The following is a 22,158-nucleotide window of genomic DNA, read 5'->3' on the forward strand; positions in this document are numbered from 1 at the left end:
CCTATTAAGTTAGTTAATATATATATTATTATTACTATTCAAATTTAAATTGTTTGAATTTTGAAAATTGATAAAATAATAATAATAATAATAATAATAATTAAATAAAAAAGAAAAAAAAAAGATGGAGTTATTTTGATAACTCCCTTCAACCCCATTTTTCTCTCAAATACAGAGGGGTTCATTTTGGTGTTCATTTTTTCACCATTTAGCATCCATATTCTTCTTCCCAATTTCTGTGAAATTTTCTCTCAACAAAAGTATTTCTCCCTTCGCCAAAATTAACACTCAGAAGCCCACACCTCTTTAGTGATTCTTATCCTTAAGAATAACTCAAACTCTCTTGTGGTGGTATTCATTTTGGGTAGATGTCTTGCTGTGAAATTTCTTCATGTTCGAGAGAAGAAGTTTTGTTCATGATACTTGGTTATGAAAAGGATACGTAAAGAGTGTTGGTCCTTCAAAGGTGAGTTTCCAATTTTCTTTTCTTCTCAATAAAGATCTTAGTAGAAGAAGCATACTTAGTTAATTCATGTTTATCATAGTTTTAGTTGATTCACCTTCATGTTTATCGTAGTTTCTATGTGGGGTGGTACAAGTTTGATGAAATTGAACCTATGTTTTCGATAAGAAAAACACATTCATAATATTTTTGCTCTGGTTATTTTTTAATGGGGTAACAATGAAATTTTTTTTGTTGGTTCTAAAGGTGTACCCTTGGCCAATTTTTGTGCATATTAATCAAATATTTTTCTAGATATAAAGAAGCAAAAATTTGAACCTAGAATCTCTAATTAAAGAATTGTAGCTCGGAAAAAGAAACAAAAAGTCTCATAACGATTAAGAGGGACATTCAAGTTTGAAGAAAATAAACCATGTTTTTGTCCCAAAAGAAAATAAACCAGGTTTGAAGAAAACATTCCAAAGTTTATGACCATTAATTGGTCAATTTTGAAAAGGGTAACACTTAGCCATTTCTGAACTATTTTTCTGATTTCTCGTTTTAATTTATGTTATATTGATGGGAGATGGTTGAGAAATAAAGTCCCAAAGATTTAAATACATAACTCCCAAATATAAGACTTGTAGCATCCAGAAAAAAAAAAACACGGTTAATTAAAAGCACGTGGTGAAAAAAATGGAGTTATGATCTTCAGGGAACTCTAAACTTGTTATTAAATATCTTCAATATGGACTAATGCTATTATTCTCACATGTTGTATTTTTCATTTCGTAGGGATCAAGTATTTGAGCCCGTTAGGAGGAGTTTGGAAGATTTGGAATGAAATAGAAATTAGCTATCGAACCATGACGTTGAGAGTCCAAGCCAGATGACTCGGAGAAACAGCCATTGAGACGTTGCAAGCAAATAATGTCTCGACGTTGTTGTAGATGCTTCGAGAAAAGAAACCCGAGAGGATAGCATTGAGACGCTACGAAGATTTACAGACAAGAGGTGCCTGCGAGAAATTCAGCATTTTTGGAAAATATCGACAACATCTTCATGTTGCCACATTAGCTTCTACAAATTCATTTTTTTTTTCTTAAACTCCAAATTTTCATCATTCTTTAGTAGGCCATTTGTACGATTTCTAGTAAGGGTGAACACCAGTCAGTTGGAGTCAGTTTTTCGACCAAATCGCCACCGAACCAATTATGGTCGATTTAGTAAATGTTTAAACAGATCTCAACCGTCGATCAGTAAAAGTCGATCGTTTTGGCCGACTCCTCTCCTTCTACAACCGACAAACTTCGATCCGATCAGCTCGATTTTTTTATCTATCATGCTCACTCCTAGTTTCTATGACAGTTTTCTGAGTTTTCTTCTCCATTTATCCCCTTACATTATATCAAATCAATTCCATGAAGAATTTTAGTCATACCATCACAATGCTCGACTGGATCCATTTGTGTTTTTTATTCAAGGTCAGTTTGAATCCAATTGTAAAATTATGAGGCTATGCTCTTAATAGTAAAATCCAATATTTAACAAAGTATTCTTTTGTTCTTATTCTTTATGAGCTTTTATTGATTGAATTGATGCCTCTATTGATTAATTGCTTCTATGACTAAATATCAAATGTCACTTTGTCTTTCCAACTCTTCAAACTCACTTTCTTTCCATTCCTTGGAGTTACAGAGCTCCTCACTCTCTTCTTTCCTCTGCTTCCACTACCTCAAAGATCATCTTGGGAAACAATATAATTTCTATTTTCCACCACTTAACCAACAAGATGTGCTGCAGTCAAACTTGATGCTTATGAAGATCTCGAAGGGGCCATCAATTACAATATAATTTCTAATGATAAATAAAGGCTATAGGTGAGGTCAACGCCTCAGATTTTGTCGTTCTTGACTTCTATTCACACTTACACATCATCTGCTTGTGTGGATAGTTGCTGAGAGGGTGTATGGCACAACGAAGCTTTGCGACTATGCCATGCTTGGCGATGGTGATCGCCGACGAGAAGGTGACAGCCGCTTACCATAATACATAATTTCAATGTATTATAACTATATCTAAAGAAAAGTCTCTCATTTCAAACTTTTTTTATTATTGGAATTCCTTGATTAGAATTTGCTAAAAGATTTTGGAGCGACGAAGTGATAGGGATTTCTCTCTAGTGTCTACTAAGATGCTTCGGTCTTTGGTTGACGCTACTATGTAGAAAAGAACCCCGATTTTCTCAAAGATTAGAGATGGAAGTAGTACTGTGTCTCTATCTTTGACCTCCCGATTGAGCAGTCATTTTTCATGTTTGGTGTACTCGCCCTAAATCTAAACGATGGAAACACCACTATCTTTGTATGTTTTCATCATCTGGCATATTCTCGTTACCATTGAAACAATGGTTAATATTTATACAATGAGTTCAACAATCAAGATAGTTACAACATCGAGGTGGATGTAACCAAGTGTGACTTAGAAAGCACTTAGCAGCAACCTAATGTTTCTTTGAGTACATTACTAGATAGATGGAGGAAAATGGCATCACAAATGACGACTAGACCCCTAGGTACAACTGAAAATGATAGTGAAAAACCTCTTGCTAGAATATCAAGAGCATATGTTATGTATACCCAATACCTACCCGACTTCAAAGCTCTCATAGAGATCGGGTAAAGAATTTAGGATCCCATTCAATCAGGCTTCGATGTAATTACGCTTCGACACATGAATCCTTCCTTTGATGAGCCTGTCTCCGATCTGTGGTAAGGAAAGCACACAGTGAAGTATCAAGCAAAACCTACACTCCATCTCTTCCTATAGTCTCATTCTTCTCCATTTGACTTTTCTAAGAAATCAGTTGGTTCATTATACGATTCCTAAATCTGCGTGATAGAATTACATAAAAGGAGCTGAATTACATAAATACAGCTCACTCAACTCAACCTATATACCTTTTCTTGCCTCAACTCTTTTACTGGTTTTATGAATGTGCATAAAAAGGTCCATATTTTCCTGCGAAAACTTGCAAGTTTCGGAGGTATCTACGTTAGAGACTCTATATTTGAATAATAATACATCAGAAGTAGATCCTTCTCCCTAACCCTTTGCAACAAGATATTTCCAATACAGTGTAACTATATCTCCCATGCTCAAATGTCAGATTTAAATATTCAAAACGTGATCTTTGCATATATTTCTGGGCAGTTAAGATTTCGAGCATTTATCTTCTTCTTTCATTTGAGTTTTTGATTTGCAATTTTGATAGATCTTTTACTGTTTAGATTATTGTTTTTTAAAGAAAAATATTATTTACTTGGTTTTTCAATTTTAGGAGGTCATCTTCTTCACCTTTCCCGCACAGCCATCGAGAAGCATCATGGTTGCCGTGGATGTTGAGTATCGAAGATGGAATAGTTGCAGTGAATTTGATTTTTGTCCTCACAGAAAAGGAAAATTGTCCTGGATTAGCTTTTTCATATCTAAACACTTTTTAGAGTTTGTGAAGAGGGAAAAAGATGGACATTCTTATGCAATAAAGCAATGATTGAGGCCTTAAGTAATGAAAGTTTACCAGTGATTGAAAGGATTTTACAATGTTTGTGGAGGGAGTTAAGCTGTTATTGAGGAAACAAGAGGATGTGCTTATATGGGGGGACGTCCAAATCAAGGTAATTCAGTGAAAGATAAGCAAGCAAATCTCCTCTTGATCGTTTTTTCTTCAATCCAGCAACAAAAATCGAAGTCCAATCCAAGAATATGAAGGGGCATGTTAAAGATCCTATTGAAAAAAATAGGTAACGTCACAATGTTTATATGATACATTAACTACTCATCTCATTGCTATCTAGTTTAGAAACCGAACCTTATTAATCTAATAAATATCTCATATCAATAGATCTATACTTCTATCTCTTCTAATCAATGCGAAGAATATAAAAGTCGGGAGTTCTCTCCGAAGACACTAAACACCCATTTTCTTTCGATTATGACCGGATTTACAAATTTGAGACAATTGTCTGTACCATGGGGGAGTATAGAATGTGAATAGCACAAGAGGATTTGACTTCCATAGCCAAAAGATACCAATACCTTTTTGCCTTTGCCTTTGCCTTTGCCTTTGCCTTTGTTTCCCAAAAGGAGAAGAATCCCTATGCCTAAAAAGAATATTCAGCCCTACTTCCAATAAAGCTCTCTTCAAAACATTTCTATCACATGCATAATATTTATAACTTACTTAACCCAACATGAAAGAGCAACGAAGATGATCAAGTTTGTGTCTTTTCATGTAATTTTCTTTTGCTTTTCTATCTCTATATGTGCAATGTGTGTCCACATTTAACACTCTACTTGTAAATTTTAAATATAAATCAACACAAACATCTACTCATCAAACAGATTAACAAAACCAGAATGTCTACTTTATACTGAAAAATAAGTTAAAATATAAGGACTCAAAATAGATTGTAATCATGAAAGTATGGAACAGAAATATGTATCAATTTTTTTAAAGGGTAGAGTAGAAGGGATAAGGTGTTTATTACCTTTACAATGTTAGCAAGTAATGTACGGTCCGACGGAAAAGTCTCACATGATCTTGACCAGGCTGCTCTCTTTTTCTTTCTCTTTTTCTTTTTCCTTTCTTTTTCCTTCCACTTTTCTCCCCTTTTTTTCTTCTTCTTCTTTTTTTAAGCCATTTCTATAATTATGAATTGGATTAGATTGATTAGATTTTGTTTGAAGGTATTCAAAAAGTCTTCAAACCAACTCGATCTTTAAAATTCCAATTAAGTTAAATTACGTTATCGCATTATAACTTTTTTCTTTTTAATTAAAAAGGATAATAACTAAAATTTCACCAAATTCAAATATTAAATACCAAGTATTTAGGATATTTATTACAAACTTTAAATAAAGACAAATATCATAAAAAAAATTTAAAAAAAATTACAAATTAATCAAACTTTAAACAAAACAAATATATATATATATGGATCAACCTTTGTCAATCCACAATCCAACCCAATCTAATTAAAATAAAAAAAAATTAATCTAATTCAACAACAAAACTAACCCAACCCAAGGTTGGATAGTTCGATTTATTCTAGTTTGAGTGCTCTACCTGTAATAGAAGTCAAAGTAACATGAGTATTCAAAACCTGTATAATAATTATTTTATTGTTAAATTAGTAATTTAGTATAAAAAATTTGAGATTTAGTTCGTCTTGAACTTTTAGAAGTGCTACCTAACTATTGTTCTTGCACCTAATAATCTATAACAAGTCTAAAATATTTAAAAATTAATTTATCAACTAGATATAAATTAGAATTCCGTCTCCGTGAATTTTTAATTTAAAAAATTCAGAGTCTAAATTTTGTAATTTCTAAATATAATTGGACCAAATAAACACAAAATTTATAGTTAACATTGAATTTTGAAAAAAACAAAGGTTTGAATATCATTTTAGAAATAATACTTCTGCACCAGCCAATAATGATTTATCATATCTTCACCAGATTCAATTGGTTTTAAAATGTTAACTATTTACCCTCAATTTTGAGTAAAATTTCCATTTTGAATCTTAATTTTGAGTTTTGCTTCCATCTCTAGATTCCAAAATTATTTGGTTCTCGTTACTTTTTACCCTTAAATTTTTTAGTTTTACTTCCATCTCTACGTTCCAATATTAAAAATTTACACTGATTTTCTCTTTCAACCTTGATATCACCGACCACTATTCTATTTCAAAGAAGGGATTCTTATCTTGGTTTGGAGTGTCCACCAATTTTTCGAATTAACTATAACGTAAAAAGGTAGCATTTTGAATTAAAGTCCTAATACAAATTAACTAGTAATGTAAAATTTTCAGATCCAAAGCTTAGGACCAAAACTTAATCTACTACTAATATAAATCAGGTCTAATTGGAGAAAAAATTAATAATAAATTCAAAAAAAAAAAAAAAAAAAACAGAGGAGAATAATCTGGAAATAGAGAGATTCTCACCTAAAAGCAGGAGACCTCCAAACAAAGAAAGATTATACTTTTGGGATGATACTCTTCCAAAATCAACTAAAATCACCCATTGACCCAAAAACGTAAATTTTTAAATCTAAGATAGATTCAGAGCAAATAGTGTTCAAATCCCTAACCATGGATTTTATTTTTTAAAAAATATATATAATCCGTTGAAACTCGAGGATAAAGAAGGAAGTTTATTCTTTAATTATGTGAGTGGGGAGCCAAAACGACCAAACCACTCAAAACAGGAAGAAAGAGGAGAGATTAAAAAGCGGTGAATATAATAAGGAGGCTTTTAAGAGCAACAGTGCTTTGCTAGAAACAACAAAAGAAAATGGTGCAATCAGGCACTCAGGTCAGAAGTTCATTTAAGTAAGAGATTTATTATGGTATAGTTCTGGACATCATAGTCAGGACAGAGCTTAATAAATGCAAAACTACCCATTTCCTAGTACTTTTTATTTTTGCCCTTCTTGGCTGTGGCAACCAAGTTCTGCAAATGAGAGTCCCGTTTTTTAGCCCCACAACCAGTAACCACCTTCCCTTTTCCTTGTTTGCTTCCAGAAATAGGGTGTAGGACTCTTAAACCATGGGGCAGAGGGAAGGAAATATGGAGTTAAAAAAGGCCCATATGCTGAACAGTGGATTCAACCCTATATGCAACATCCTACCTCAGATTGATCATTCATACAGCTTCCCTGAAAATCAAAAAACCGAAAAACCAAACCAAACCAAACCAATCCAATTCAAGGGTTTGATTTGGTCTTTAGTATAAAATTGGATATGTTTGTTTGTATTTGGAGAAAACCGTTCCAATCAATTTTGACCGGAAAAAATCTATTATTATAGAGCACATAGGTTTATAATTTAGAAAAGTATCAAGAAAAAATAACATCCTAACGTCAATCTAAAAAAAAAGGAAAAAGAAAGGAATAATTTTAATTTAAAAATAGCAAAAAAAAAAAGTCATTCAAACAAAAAGTAACAAGAAAAAATAACATCCTAACTTCAATCTAAAAAAAAAAAAGGAAAGAAAGAGAGAGAGGACCAAAACAAACTAAATAAAAATCAATTCATTGATTTTGTTCTTTATTAATATCCCTTCTTTATAAAATCAATTACTTTAGAGTATCAATTGGTTTGGTTTGGATAAACAGACGAAACCAAATCAATTTTCACCCCTACAATCATGAACTTCAAAACAGAAGAAAGCTAGCTAAACTGAACCAAATTTGGCTCTCTCTTCTATGAATCATTTTCCATCTGCACAGGATTTCTAAAAATGGCTAACATTTCTCATACATACAGCTCAGGTGAACAGAGCTCAAAATCAACAAGATTGGATAAATTATATATGTTAATGAACTACTAATAGAATATGATTGGAAGCTAGAGAGGTTCGGGAGAAGTGAGGGGTATGGTCTCATAAGACAGGACCTGGAATCATTCATTATATCACTCTCTTTCCGTTGCAGAAGGATGGATAGAGAATATGGATATGTCAGAGAGGCCATAGCTTTATCATAAAAAGGAAAGAAGAAGAATTATTAGCTCACCTCACGTTGCTCGAGGCCAACAATACTTTGGTGTAATCTTCTTCAATCATAAAATCAGTTCCTGCCATCCTCAAGAACAAAACAAGCATTTCAGTGATGGAATATCTAAAAAAAAACATTATTCTCTGAAAAGAATCATTGAAGAAAAACTGCAGTGAGTTGTTTCCCTTACTTACCTTCGTTGCTTACCACTACGCCTTCAATTAAAGATCTAAACAGAAACCTGATAAGTCGGTGACCTGCAAGGATTTTTTTGGGGGTAGAAAGGAAGGATTTTACAAACTTGATAGCTGTCAACTGTTTTGTCTTTCAAATTTTATTCATATGAGTAATATCCAAACCCAAACCCTTACACAAAAACCAGAAGGGGATTTGAAGGTTAACACCATGATATAGGTTGTGTATAACTATTTGTTTTTACTAGTCAAAAACCCAAAAAGGACAAAAGAAACAAAACCAAAAATTTTCATGGCTAGTCTTCAATAACCGATGCCAAACCAGTTACAATCTTAAGATTTCTAGCCCCAACCGATGAGCTTTTAGGCTTAAGCTCCGGAGGCTTCCATTCTTTTACAGCAGTCTCAATCTCTCCCAACCTGTTACGATCCACCGGTTTCTCCACATCGGGGCTGAGATTGGTTTGCAAGTTCTCCAGAGTATGCTTTGACTCAGGATCTGGACCTAAAATCGACAAGGATGAGGCACGAATATGAGGAGAGAGCCACTTTGCTTTTACATACTCGGCTTTCCTCCATGGCGGAACAGGCATCCCCTTCTTTTTTAAGCTCTGTTTTGCAGCCTCTGATACGATCGACACGATCCTCTGAAGCCGACAAGGGTTGCCGACGAAGATATAAGGAACGAGTTGGAGGATCGATTTGTAGCTTTTGGTTGACCGTGCAATTTCAAATTCTGATCGAAAGTCGATGTCTATCAATAAACGTTCTCCTTCAATAATCACGTCAACATATTCGTAATCCCCTGTTGCATCACAAAAATTGATTCCAATTAACTATAATTAGAAACAATCGGATTTCAGTTGCTTAATGAAATTCAAATTTTAAGAGAACAATAGACGGTCCGGTTCAAGTGCCCTAGATTTTCTCCCGAATAACCAATTCATATAATTTTTGGGTAAACGCTTTTCCCCCGAAAAAAGATAAACCACTGGAATTCAAATTCAATGACCAAAATTTTTCCATAATCAACGAGAAGGGTAATTAAGAAATATACCGGCCGGATATGTGGGGGACTTCTCCCAGTGAGATTTGCAGATGGAAGCGTCGTATCCAAGAGCCAACAACCCATTAGTAACAATCTCTCTTGCTAGGTTGTCTTTACGCTTGCAGACCTTGTTTTTCTCTACGATCCTGGCCGTATCCGCTAATAAATTCCTCTCATGAACACTCGTACAGGGAATTAAGCTCTGATCGAGTATGAAAACGTTATCAGAAAGGATAGAAACAAGAAACATATACCATATACGGCAAAATAATGAAACGGAAACTGACCATTTCCAAATAAAAATATGTGAATAAGATAAAATGATCCGTTATACCTTCAAAAGTTCCCATGCCTCACCACCGGAAGAAAAATTGGAATCGCCAAAACCACTATGTGGATCCACATCCTCTTCGGAGCTGTCCGTATAGTTTCCATTGAAGCAGTTGCAGCGACTGCGGCCGCACCTAGACGCGCTGAATTGTTTCTCATTGTCGTCCTCTATGAAATTCTGGACCATATTCGCCAAGCATATAGAGCTAGGCTCCAACTCAGAAGAGACGCCATCGGAGCTGTCCTTGTTAGCGTTCAATTCTTCAAAATTGGCCTTCTCTGCCGAATTTCTCAGTACGTTCGAGAACTGTCTCTCAAACAATCGCTTCAATTTCGACTTCACGACCGGCTTCACCAGCTCGAACCGAGCTGCTTCTTCGACTGTGTCAAAATCGATTGGCTGGATCTTCATTTGAAATGGCATGTTCAGAGAAGCTCTCTCGAACGAATTTCAGCACCTAATCAGTTAGTCAGATCTCAACAACTATTATCTCCATCATTTTTCCAAAATTGAAGCTGGTACTCTCGGTTAATTCAAGATTACGAAACGAACAAAAGCATTCACAAAAACAAGCAAAACAGAGTTATGCTAGCAAGACGGAAAATGTGAGTTCGATAACCTACAGTTCGTTTACAATCACCAGAAGCGTATCTCAAAATTAAATGTACTCCGATGAATTTGAGATAGCTAAAAATAAAAAACCTAATCCCTAATTAATTATAATGTAGTTTTCTTTCCCTGATTTGCTACATAGAATATGGAATAACTTCGAAACTCAGCCAAGTAAAGTCGCTTTCGTTTAGGGAAACCAGATACGGTCAGAGTGCTCAGACCGTACCTGCAACGCAACCGACCATAAGAAACTCCATAATTTCCAGCGAGAAATAAACTTCCGGCGAGGTACGGCGGTCGCCGGCGAAGGGAAAACGTAGAAATGAAACTCGGTTTTGAGTACGCACTCAGCTTTCTTCAGTTGACGATGGAAGAGAAATGAGAAGTGTTCGAGGAGTTATAAAAAGAGAAAGGAGAGGTGCTGACTAGGATTTATTTCCACATAAGATTTCCGACGTGGCAGTAAAACGATATAATCACCCGCAAGGACCACGTGTCGAGCAGTCAATGAAATTGTTTCGTGGCCTCCGCGGTTTGCTTCCACGATATGGTTAGGTGACGATAATATTTTTGGAAAAAGTGTTATCCCGAAACTACCCTTGAGTGAAAGTTAAAATGACGAGTTTGCCATCAGCCCTCATACACGGAGGCGTTCACAACCGCCACATGATCGTGTGGCGTGGGCGAAGGGCAGCTAAAGAAAACCAACCAACCCACTTCCGGTGAAATTCTCGTGTCAATGCGAAATTACGAGGTTGCCCTCCCTCATGACATTACTGAGTCGAGAATTGCGACCAGAGCTCGAAGGACGAAGAGGTTATTTTGTCATTTCGATACAGTTAAGGTTTTGGTGTCGAAAGACTTTTTTCTCTCTTTAAATAATAATAATAAAAAAAAACCAATCTAAAAAAATATATAAATAAATAAATAAACCAAAACGCTTCTAATTTTTTATGTCCCCACATTATCCAATCCAATTGTTGGGTTTCTCATTTTTTTTTTTTTTTTTTTTTTGAGGAGTTCTTTTGAGAATTTAATAAACTTATAATAAATCCATGCTTGATAAAATTATTTCCAAAAAAGCATATTAATAATTTTTCACTAAAAGTACTTCGCTTATTTCCTTCTAAAACTTAGAAACCAAAAACATATTTACTTTTATTTACTTTTATTTTGATCATGTGTGATTAAATTCATGATAATATCAATTTATACTCTTAAATTATAGAAATTATATCTATTTAAATCGAAAACTAACAATTGTATGGATTTAAGTCTTCAACTTTTGTAAGTGTATCAATTTACTCCCTTTATTACGATTTGAAACTTGTAATTATATAAATTATACCCTTAAACTTCAAAAAAAAAAAAAAGATCAAATTAAACTTTTAGTCCGAATTTCCTTTGAGAATCGTCAATGCACTTTCTCTAATTGTCCATTTTATAAAACCGACATTTAAAGAAATCTACTACTTGAGAATCAATACATTGATTTTTTTTTTAAAGGTTTCATAATTGTAGGTCAAAATTGGTTGGCTTATAAAAATTTTAGAGTGTAATTGAATGAAATCATTGTTGAGAATCTACATTGAAAAAATTAAAAGATCTCACACTTTTGATAAGATAGATGAACTACTTATTTCAATGCTAATTGGTTTTGAGATGAAACCTCGAACTAATAAGTATAATATTATGATTCAAAAAGTTCAAACGGATGATCGATACAATAATAAAATGAAATCTAATCCATAAACTCAAAACAGATATCATCATCATAAATTTTAATAATATCGATGGGGTTGTAAATGATAAATATTAGGCAATGGAAATGGGGATATAGGGTAACGAAGGGTTTGGGGAAATGATAGTGAAGCGGTTTTATGGTGTCGTATGCAAAACTGCAAAAAACGACGTTGTTTTGTTCTGTTCTGAGCTACACATCAATCAAACTCATATATCATATGTCATCTTAAACACCCTTCTTCCATCTATCCACACCACGTGTTCTTTCTTCATTTCCCTAACCATTTTTTTCCTTTTTTTTTCTTGTAAGAATAACCATTTTCAATTTCATCCACCATTATTATTCTTCTTTAATTTCTCACCACTCCACGATTTATTTCAACTCTCTCTCTCTTCTTCTATTTTTTTTTTTACATCATAAATCTCTCTCTGACATCATATTTTTTACCGGGTTTATCGAAAAATAAAATAAATTTATCGATTTTTTTTCTTTGACATTATCTATTTTTAGACTATTATTTTTAAATTTTATAGCTCTTATTCTTGTTCTAACTCACTTCTGTATTTTTGTTCACTTTTGAGCTTGCTCACTTATTGTCATTGTTGCCCTTTTTACTTCTCATTGGTCTCAAACTCAGCTTGTCTTTGTTCCCTTCCTCTTTGTTGGCCTGGAAAACTCGCACAAATCTTATGTGTACTCTAGCTTTGACAAGAACAAATTTAGTATGGATCTGAGTCTCTCTCAACTTTATACTATTTATATAATATATATATATAACGTGCATAGTATCGAAATCATTAGCTAATCCTATGGTTAATCTACCTTCCAACCCCTTCTAGACCTAAGTTGAAGCCCCACTTATTACATTTATTTTTACTAAATTATATAAAGTCATCCATCAACAAAATTTCTAGATCCGCCACTGAGTTTGGATACGTCGTTTGAGTTGACCTGGAAGAGTACTTATACCAGTGTGGTGTCAACCTTGAGTACCATTCAATGCTTAAGTTAGTACACAAAGGATTTAGCTCAACTAAGCACAAAAAGAATTGTTTGCCCATTGAGGTTGTTGATGTCGAACTATTTATAAGACTCATTCTTTGACTCCCACGTAGGGATATGTGTAATATCGGAGGTGTTAGAATAGGCGAGGCTCTTGAGATTGGAGAGTGTCAAAGCGAGCTCGATTGGTCGATTTGGAACCCGGGAGTTTGACTTTCCCATTTGAGACATGTGAACTTCGATGTAGACTTCTGTACCCCTTTAGTTTTGGGCCTTGCCTTGGGCAACTCTAAACAATCTTCAATATTGTTGCCATTTTCATCATTCATAAGACCACCGATGGGGCAAAGTCAATTACAACTTGATCATTGTATTCATGAGTATTTCTTGTGCTCCCATGCATTTCAATCGAGCTCAAACACTTCACCATTGAAATCAAGGATACTAGAATGGTCATTGCCATCTTTATTCGGGCTCTACTTTCGAGATTCGAGTTTCATGACTAAAATTGATGAAAGTAAAAATTTATTGTTAAAATTGATAATTTGTCAAGTTCAATATAAAAATACTTTTTTTTCCAAAAAAAAATGTCAATATCGAAATGAAACACCAACTTTCTTTAACAAATATAACCCATCAAAATATGGGGGAAAAAATAGGTATACTTAATTTAATAAATGCATGTGAAAAAAAAAAACGAATTTCTTATAGCTTCTTTAATATAGAATATAGGTGTGAGATTGAAAAGAATAACAACAAAATCTTCATATCATAGAAATTCAAATATACAATGAAAATTCATATTTCCACTCATATGTTAAAGATTTGTTATCTATAACATAAAGATTTGTTATTTTTTTTCTAGTACAATGAAGATATTAACTTAATTTAAAATTAAAGAAAACTTACAAAAAACATATAAGAAAATAAATGAGTAGGTTATAGGCATTAAAAAGTAGAATAAGCAAAGTATTTCTTTTGCTTATTTCACATATTTTGGTTTTTCCTTTCGCAATAATTTCCCTTTGCTTTCCTTAGTCAAATATAGAACCGAATATAAGAAAGTTAGTGATGTACGATCAATTCCCATCTTCCTTTTTAAACCAAACATCATGTCACACGTGTCCCTCTCTCCTTTTCTTTTAAAACCAAACATAAAGTTGGCCCATTTATTTCTTAGAGTAAACAAATTAATTTAAGCAAATGCCTAATCCTTCTCCCATAAATAACAATTGAAGTATTTCATACTCCATCCTTTTCCTTGTTTCTCGACAATATCTAGAAACAAAAAAAAGGGATAGATTCCACTCTCTTTTTTCACTTCTTGAATGGTTGATTTGTATTTATTTCATTCCTATTTTTTTTTTAAAAAAAAAAAAGGTCACAATTTGTGTTCATTTCATTCCTACTACATACGTCAAACCACATAATTGCATTCTATTACATTAGGGATGATCATGTCTATTGTAACCCTAACATGATAACTATGTTTATCGCGATCTTCATTTTCCTCACAATTTGTTATGCTTTTACCATGAATATTACGGTAGAGTGGAGGAAATAAAGACCACAATAGACATGATCATCGCGTTAAGATGGTGATAGATTTTGTCATTCATAACACAATACGGTATAAAATGCGGTAGTGTGATTTAACGTAAGAAAAAAAATTATTTTTCGTTTGTTTTCTAAGAGTGGATCGTTAATCATTTAGAGAGTTAAGAATGAGCTATTTATAAAAAAAAAAAAAAAAAAAAAAAATCTCTTTTAAGAAATATCGAAATGGAAGGACTAAATTTATGATTTTGAAACTTTAGTGACTAAGTAGATATAAAACTCGCAATTCTATAATTAAATTGGCAATTTAATATTTTCTCTCTTTTTTTTCTTTCGAATATAAGTCATTTTTTCCATTGTTATCTTAATAGAACTTTGCTTAAGAAATAGAATACATTATTAGGGTTAAGTTAAAAAAATAATGTATTTTTTTAAAGTAATGAAAAAAAATAAGATACATAGGAAAGAAATTTCAAAAGTAGGGTTTAAGAGAAAAGTATTGAAAAAAAATAGGGTAGTTTTGGTGTGTGGCAAAATCGTCTACTCGATACACGATTATTGTTTTATCCAGTCATCATCCCGTGGACGATAGATGGCTACCATGTTAGCTATATGGACTTGGTCAAAATGAAGACCAAACTCGTGGACCCCGTCCACGATTTTAATAATTTCTTTTTACTTTGATATTTTTTTAAAAAAAAATAATTAAAAATTTTCTTCCTTACTTGTTTTGTTATTGTTATTGTTCTTGTTCTTTTACATCATATTCATTTACTAGATTTAATGTCCAAGATAAAATGTAAGTTCATTAGTTCTTTTATTTCAAGATAGAAATTTACATGAAGCTAAAAATTTGAATTACAAGTCACTCAATTTTCTACATGGTGGTCGTCTTCGTGTGTCTTTAGATTAGCTTCACCTTGTTGTCATTTTTATCTACGCAAATACGTCTTCGATCAGTGTCAACAATAACGTTGAATCTTCTTGTCTACTAAATAATATTTTTTATGTTTACCAAGTTTTGGTCACACATTGAACCCAACTCTGGTAAATGGTGTTGTACTTAATAATATTGTACATGTTGGACAAAATTATTCTATATGATGAAAAAAATTAATACGAAATAATATTCATATCATACATTTGAAAAACGTAAGATAACAAAACTCTTACCATGCAATAATAGTAAGAGTCGTCAGGTGTGATAAATCGTCTCGTGCTTGAATCGTACCAAGAAAAATAATCATCTGATACATCTGGTCCATTTATTATTTCTCCTTGTGCATAATGATCATGACATCACACTGGTACGATATATTATGCATAAATTCGATGCGGGTCTTGATCGTGTTTATCTCTTAAATCAATCTGGTGTAATGTTAGGAGTGTGTGGTATAATGATAGTACGGTTTGTTGCAGACTAAAACTGTCTCAACACATGATCTGGTTGATGTCACTCTACTATATGGAAGCATATAAGAAGGTTAATGGTCATCCAAATGTCTTGCGTGTATAGCGTCCAATTAATTTAGGAAAAAAAACAAGAATAATTAGACACCCAAAAAGTATGTAATATTCATTTGTTACCTGATTGTACATTTCAAATACTTACCGATATACTAGCAACATAAGTAACATATTTGCTGGTTATTCAAAGGTAGTTAATACACCATTACACCTATTTTTTTTTTTTAAAAAAAATACAATTAATTTGTTTTATTACATAAAATGATAATGAAATAAATATATAAATAAAATAATACATGACACCGAATGGACGATGATCTAGGGACTGTAACTAAACTTGTGGTACTATAATATTAAATCTTTCATAAGCTCATACTTGTAACAATATCAATGGCCCCAATATTTTCAAAGCTTGTGCGTTAGTTGTCCGACATAGTTCTCTATAACGCCAGGCAAGACAGGTACCACCCCATGAATACGTATCAACATGCTCAAAATTAGATGAGTTTCCCTTATACTTTCCATATAGATGAGTTCCATCAATCTGAATTAATAGCCTACAATATTTGAACCCTCTTGCAGGATCAAATGACCAGAAAACTCGACAAAAAATAGTCATACCTAACACATCAAACGGAAGAAAATACCAATCCGCTCGTTTTCCAGGATTGGAATGCACAACAACACTTAACCAATACAGAAGCTTTGAATATGATTTCTCCCAATCACCAAATACAACGATAAATGCTTTTCTCTTTGTTTATCACACATGTCTATAATTAACATTATACTCATATTGTTTTTTAATTGCTTCTTGGAGTAAGCCACAGAAACTCCAGAATCAACTCTAACCATATTTTGAATTCCAATATTCAAAAAATTATAATATAGTTATGAATGATTCTATATCAATTCTGAGTACAAACATGAGTGATCCCCTTTAAATCTAATAATTTCAAACATCCCATGAGTTTTATGCTGACAAACGCGTAACCTCCAATCACAACAATCTTTCTACTGTTTGCATCTTACATACCAAATATCTTGGTTCGATTCTACTACGAAATTCTAATAGTGTTCTGTCATGCAGTACTTTTTTACGGTCAGTTATAGATATTCTTTAGTATCAAATAACATTTATTTTTGTATTAAACTAGAATTATCTACACATCTACTTCTTTCCTCCAATGTCTACCCTTGTTCACAGATTGAATTAGTAATGTCCCAATTTATTTGGGTGAACATATCTAACTGTACTAACTCATTTTCATGTTCTGCACTTCCATCATTTCCAAATAATTCATCAAGTTCTACATTAATATTCTTGTCCTAAAATTTCTAGGTTAAAAAATGATTAAATCTTCAAGACGCGACGACATATTCACTCAAATGTTTACAATTATTATAGTTGACAAAATTTTAGTCTAACTTAATATGTTAATACTAACAGCCCAATCCAACATCAATCCAAAAGATAATTCAAACTCAAATTCAAGATCGATCCTAAAAGGAAATTTTCTTAAAAAAATAATAAACCTACAGCCAAGTCCAAACTTAAATTCAAGATCAATCCAATACTTTTCTTTTTTAAAAATAAACAAATTACAACCATATCCAACATCAGTTCAAATTACAATAATAAAGTTTAAAAAAAAAACAAAAACAAAAACAATCCAAATTTTCAAGTCCAGACACAAACAATCCAAAAATAAAATTTCAAATCCAATCTAACAGTCATAAAATACGGAATCATAGATAAAACAACCTTTATACACTAGATCTCCCACATTTTAAATAAAACTAGTTCAAAACTCTAGTTTTGCATGTATACATCTAAACAAAATACTAGATTTATGGATATTCAATGCACAACCAAATATATTGAAGGAAAAAAAATTATCTATGGTCGACGGCAGCACAATAGTGGTAGTAGGGAGAACGACGATGACGAAGCACGCGGCAGACAGTAGATGAGCGGCTAGCAGCGGGCTGGGACAGAGAGGAAGAAAGAAAAAAGTTGGAGATGAGGAACAAACTAATCGAAGAAGGGAGACGCGGGGGTTTTAGGACCACTAACTCGTGTACCTGTGTACCCAGTACACGAGTTAGAACGTCGTAGATCCGATCCATGACTTCGTGGTTAAAGCTGCATGTCAGACATGTGGCAGTCGTCAAGTGGTAGGTTGACATCAAGTCAGCCGCTGGTCATGTGATGTGGAAGGAAGTTGTGGACCGGGTACACATTTTACTTGCACTCGTGTACTCGTGTACCCAGTCTACAATTTTACTACTTTATTTTTATCAATTCTTTCAGTCGAATCCTATTTTTGTCAATAATTATTAAAATAATATTATTAAAAAATCATTATAATATACATAAAAGTTAAATAGAATCTAAATTTTACAATGTTGTACGAACAAAGTAAGAGATCTACAAACCGCACACCCACATATATGATTCATTACTCCATAATTCATATACTTTGAATATTTTATTTAATATCCGAACTTTTCATGGATTTAATTTTGGTCATTGTTGTTTAATTTTTAATTCAAAAAAATTCACAACTCTTTGAATGTCTATGGGAGTTTGAGGTTTAGACTTCACCCTTCTTATGTTGGATCATATTTCATATACTTTATAAGCTTTGATATAATAGATAAACATGAGATTTCACCTCACAACCAATGACAATAAAATGAGCTATTCATATATTTTATAAAAGTTGCGTGGTCTTTTTATCATATGATGTGAAACCTCGACATGGATCTTCAATTTGATTAATCAACCTCCTGAACTTACAAATTCTAATAATAATAATTGGTATTTGTACTTTTGGACTAGAGAACATAATCAACTTTGAGTGAGTCAGCAGACTTTCAGATCAAGGAAATGACAACTCAAGCCAAAAAAACCACATTCCAAGACCTAGTTGGTTCTAGAGAAGAAGAAAGGTTGGGCCAAAGGCTCAAACTGACTTACTCGGCTAAGGTCAAGGTCGAGGTAGGAGCTCTCCTTTCAATGAATGGGTCATAGCAGCCAATCTATTCATTAACACATTTGGGTCGAGAGGAAAAATAAGAAAGCCCTAAATGACTTGTTCAGCCTCGATCACCTTCTCCATGTGATGGATGAGGCATTCCAAATGCATGTCCCAGCCCATTTGGCTCAAGGATAAATCTAATCTGTCTCTGAAACCCTGATATGGATATCATAGGTATGGAATTTCCTAGAAATACATCATTATGATTTTAGTAGAACTAAGTTCATTTTCATCCTTAAAAACTGTTGCTACAACCAAAAGCCTCTTACTGACTTAGGCATTAAAAGCATTGTGACAAGTACCACGTTGATGCCTAGATTCATCTTGTTGTGTAGATCACGACTTGAATTATAAATCCATCATTACTGTAACGTGATGGTCAAGTGCATTCTTACTTGTCTAGACTTTGACATCGACAAACAATAGTAATAAAACTCTTGAAGTGTAAGATCACTACAATAAAATGCATCAATTTGTTTTCTTAAATTGAGATTACAATCTAACCATCTAATAAACAAAAGTTTTTTAATGGTTAATATCATATTTTTTTAAAATTTTAAATATATAAGAAAAAGTAGGTTAAATTATAATGGTAATATAATTCAAGAAGTTGAATGTAACATCCACTGTAGTTAATAGATGATTTGTATGTATTATGAAATATTTATACATTTTATTGTTTAAACTATTGAGAGTATGATGTAAACCTTATAGTTCATGAGTGATTTTTGCAATTTATCCTCATCTAAACCGTATCGTATCAATATTATTCAAATTTACAAGTTGCTCCCTTAACCACCAAGCAACACAAAATGGTATGTTGTATAGTTGTTTGTATACATAAATGTACTAGTTTCTATGTGTGTGTGTGTGGATATATGTGTATGGTTGGAATATCATATAAGTAAACAGACATTTTTGGTATATAATGATGGATACATAGGAAGCTAAGCAGATAGTGCAAAGTGCAACGCGTTTTGGGTCATGTTTTTCGGTGCTATTAATTGTTTAGTTGAAGTGGGGACTCTCGTGAGAATATGGTGCAAATTTGCAAATCACTCACTAAAAATAAAGAAAAAAAAATAAAAGTTAAAATATCATTTTCATCTCTATATTTAAATTTCTTTCTATTTTAATCTTCCAATTTTTAAATTTAGGAGACCATTTCCATCTCGTCTACTAACTTTTTAAGTTGATGTAAATTACTCAGTTTACACATTAATCGAGTAACTTCATCTTTGCATTTTTTTTCTACTTTAGATTTTTCAAGGAACTCCACATTTATCAAGTAATTTCATCTTTCTCTCTTAATCTACTTTTCACAATTATCAAAGAATTCCATCTTACAATTCTACACCTCAAACACAAACTCACTAACTCCAACACATTAACTCCATTCAGTGGGTCAAACGTCCCTTATAAGTTTCATTCCTTTATTTTCAACAAATAAGTTTTTGCTACATTAACTTTGAATGACACAATTTTAAGATTTATTCAAAATATATAGAAGAAATTAGTGTTAAATGCAAACATAAAGTCTCACATTGATTAAGGAAGAGAATGATCATAGTATATAAGTGTAGACAATTATTTCCATTACGATCATGGGTATGAGGATTTTTTTTTTTTTTTTTTTATGTAATATGAAGTTTACGTTTAAAATGAATAATATCATACTATTATGAAGATAAATAGAAATTATGTTGTTCTTATCAATTAGAATAATTAAAAGTATAAAACTAAAATAGAATGGAATCTAAACTACAAGATTACAATGGTATATATTTTAGCCTTTAATTAGATTGATGGTTTCAAATTACCTTTTTACCATGGCTACTTTTTACCTATCTATTTGGTTTTGTAATTTTTCTTTTTTAAAAAAGCTTCAATTCCCTATTTGCCGTCGAGGGTTGCCTTTTTCCCCACTTTAGTGTTACTTTTTGACATTGGATAAAGCAAAGATAATAGCTTGCTTTTCAATTTCAAGGTCCCATATTAGTGATGGTCATTTCCACTTTCCTCTTTCATAAAATACATGAAAAAATAAACTTATTATATATATATATAGTTTAATCATTGAATTTTCAAATTTGAATTGTGGTTAATTCAACTTTTAATTTTGTGTTTAGTAATATTTTAACACATTAAAAAATTTTCATTTTTTCATTTTTTTGTTTTTAAAAATTATGTATGTTTCCTCATAGTTTCGTACCATGGTTTGTACCTTTTTAAAGTTGAATTCTTAGACAAATTCCGAATTCCAAAAACTACTTTTTAAAAATTACCTTTTTAGTTTTCAAATTTTGACTTGGTTTTTGAAAACGTAGATAACAAGTAGATAAGAAAGCGAGAAATTTAGGGAGTGAGAGGGGTGTTTGTAGACTTAATTTTCAAAAACTAAATATAAAAAACCAAATACTTACCAAGCAGAACCTTAGTTAATCTATTAGCTATAAATTAAATTTTATTTGAATTTTATGTCAAGTAAGTTCATAAAATATATCAATAGGTTTGAGAGTAATATTTATCATGTGACAACTTGTGATTAGACATTTGGATGAGTTGCATAAAAATGAGTGCAACCCATTTTAGGCTAAGGGCATATTAGACATAAAATTAAATATTCAGGGACCTATTCTATAAAATTGAAATGTTTAAAGTTTGTTAAACGTATAAATTTAAAAGCTCAATAATCTATTAGACACATTTAACAAGCACACAATTATCTCTCACGAGTTTGTCTAATTAAAAAAAAAAAAAAATCTCTCACAAGTATAATAATGGATGATAATCATGCTCTTCATTGCCCACTCATAAGGGAGACAAATATATAATAAGATTGACAATATGTCAAATATAGACATTTGTAATTGAAAAGTGCTCTACACCTAAAGCACAAAAACAAATAAGAGATACGGATAGGATACGAGGATGTCTTTATTAAAAAAATATATAATTATATAACAAAAGGAATTCAAAGTCAATGCATTTATACAAAATTAATTGAATATATTTCGATCTAAAAAATTATCATTTTTGTCATGTATGAGTCTATTTAGTATACTTAACTAGTTTTCAATACATATCTTATAAATGTTGGACCTAGTTTGACTTTGTACAATAGGTGTGTAATACATCTATTGAACTAACAAG

At 32.2% G+C, this 22,158-nt stretch overlaps 1 protein-coding gene across 1 annotated transcript; it reads right to left on the reverse strand.

The window, feature by feature from the left end:
- Positions 1–8,311: 8,311 nt before the first annotated feature.
- LOC120077958 (uncharacterized) lies at positions 8,312–10,588 on the reverse strand. Its single transcript, XM_039032097.2, has 4 exons — positions 10,418–10,588; positions 9,583–10,036; positions 9,258–9,450; positions 8,312–9,005 (listed from the first exon to the last, which is right to left on the reverse strand). Exons 2-4 carry the CDS (start codon positions 10,000–10,002, stop codon positions 8,497–8,499), a joined length of 1,122 nt encoding a protein of 373 aa, XP_038888025.2. The 5' UTR covers positions 10,003–10,036; positions 10,418–10,588; the 3' UTR covers positions 8,312–8,496.
- Between the last annotated feature and the right edge of the window lie 11,570 nt (positions 10,589–22,158).

This window comes from Benincasa hispida, chromosome 5 (assembly GCF_027475165.1).
Source record: "Benincasa hispida cultivar pf3 chromosome 5, pf3_genome.v1.1, whole genome shotgun sequence".
NCBI lineage: Eukaryota > Viridiplantae > Streptophyta > Magnoliopsida > Cucurbitales > Cucurbitaceae > Benincasa > Benincasa hispida.

Excerpts from the sequence above, each read along its gene's own strand:
- LOC120077958 (XM_039032097.2), bottom strand. The coding sequence starts at position 10,002 with ATGCCATTTCAAATGAAGATCCAGCCAATCGATTTTGACACAGTCGAA. Across the intron at positions 9,451-9,582 it reads AGGCATGGGAACTTTTGAAG|AGCTTAATTCCCTGTACGAG; the intron begins GTATAACGGATC and ends ATACTCGATCAG. Across the intron at positions 9,006-9,257 it reads GTCCCCCACATATCCGGCCG|GGGATTACGAATATGTTGAC; the intron begins GTATATTTCTTA and ends GTGATGCAACAG.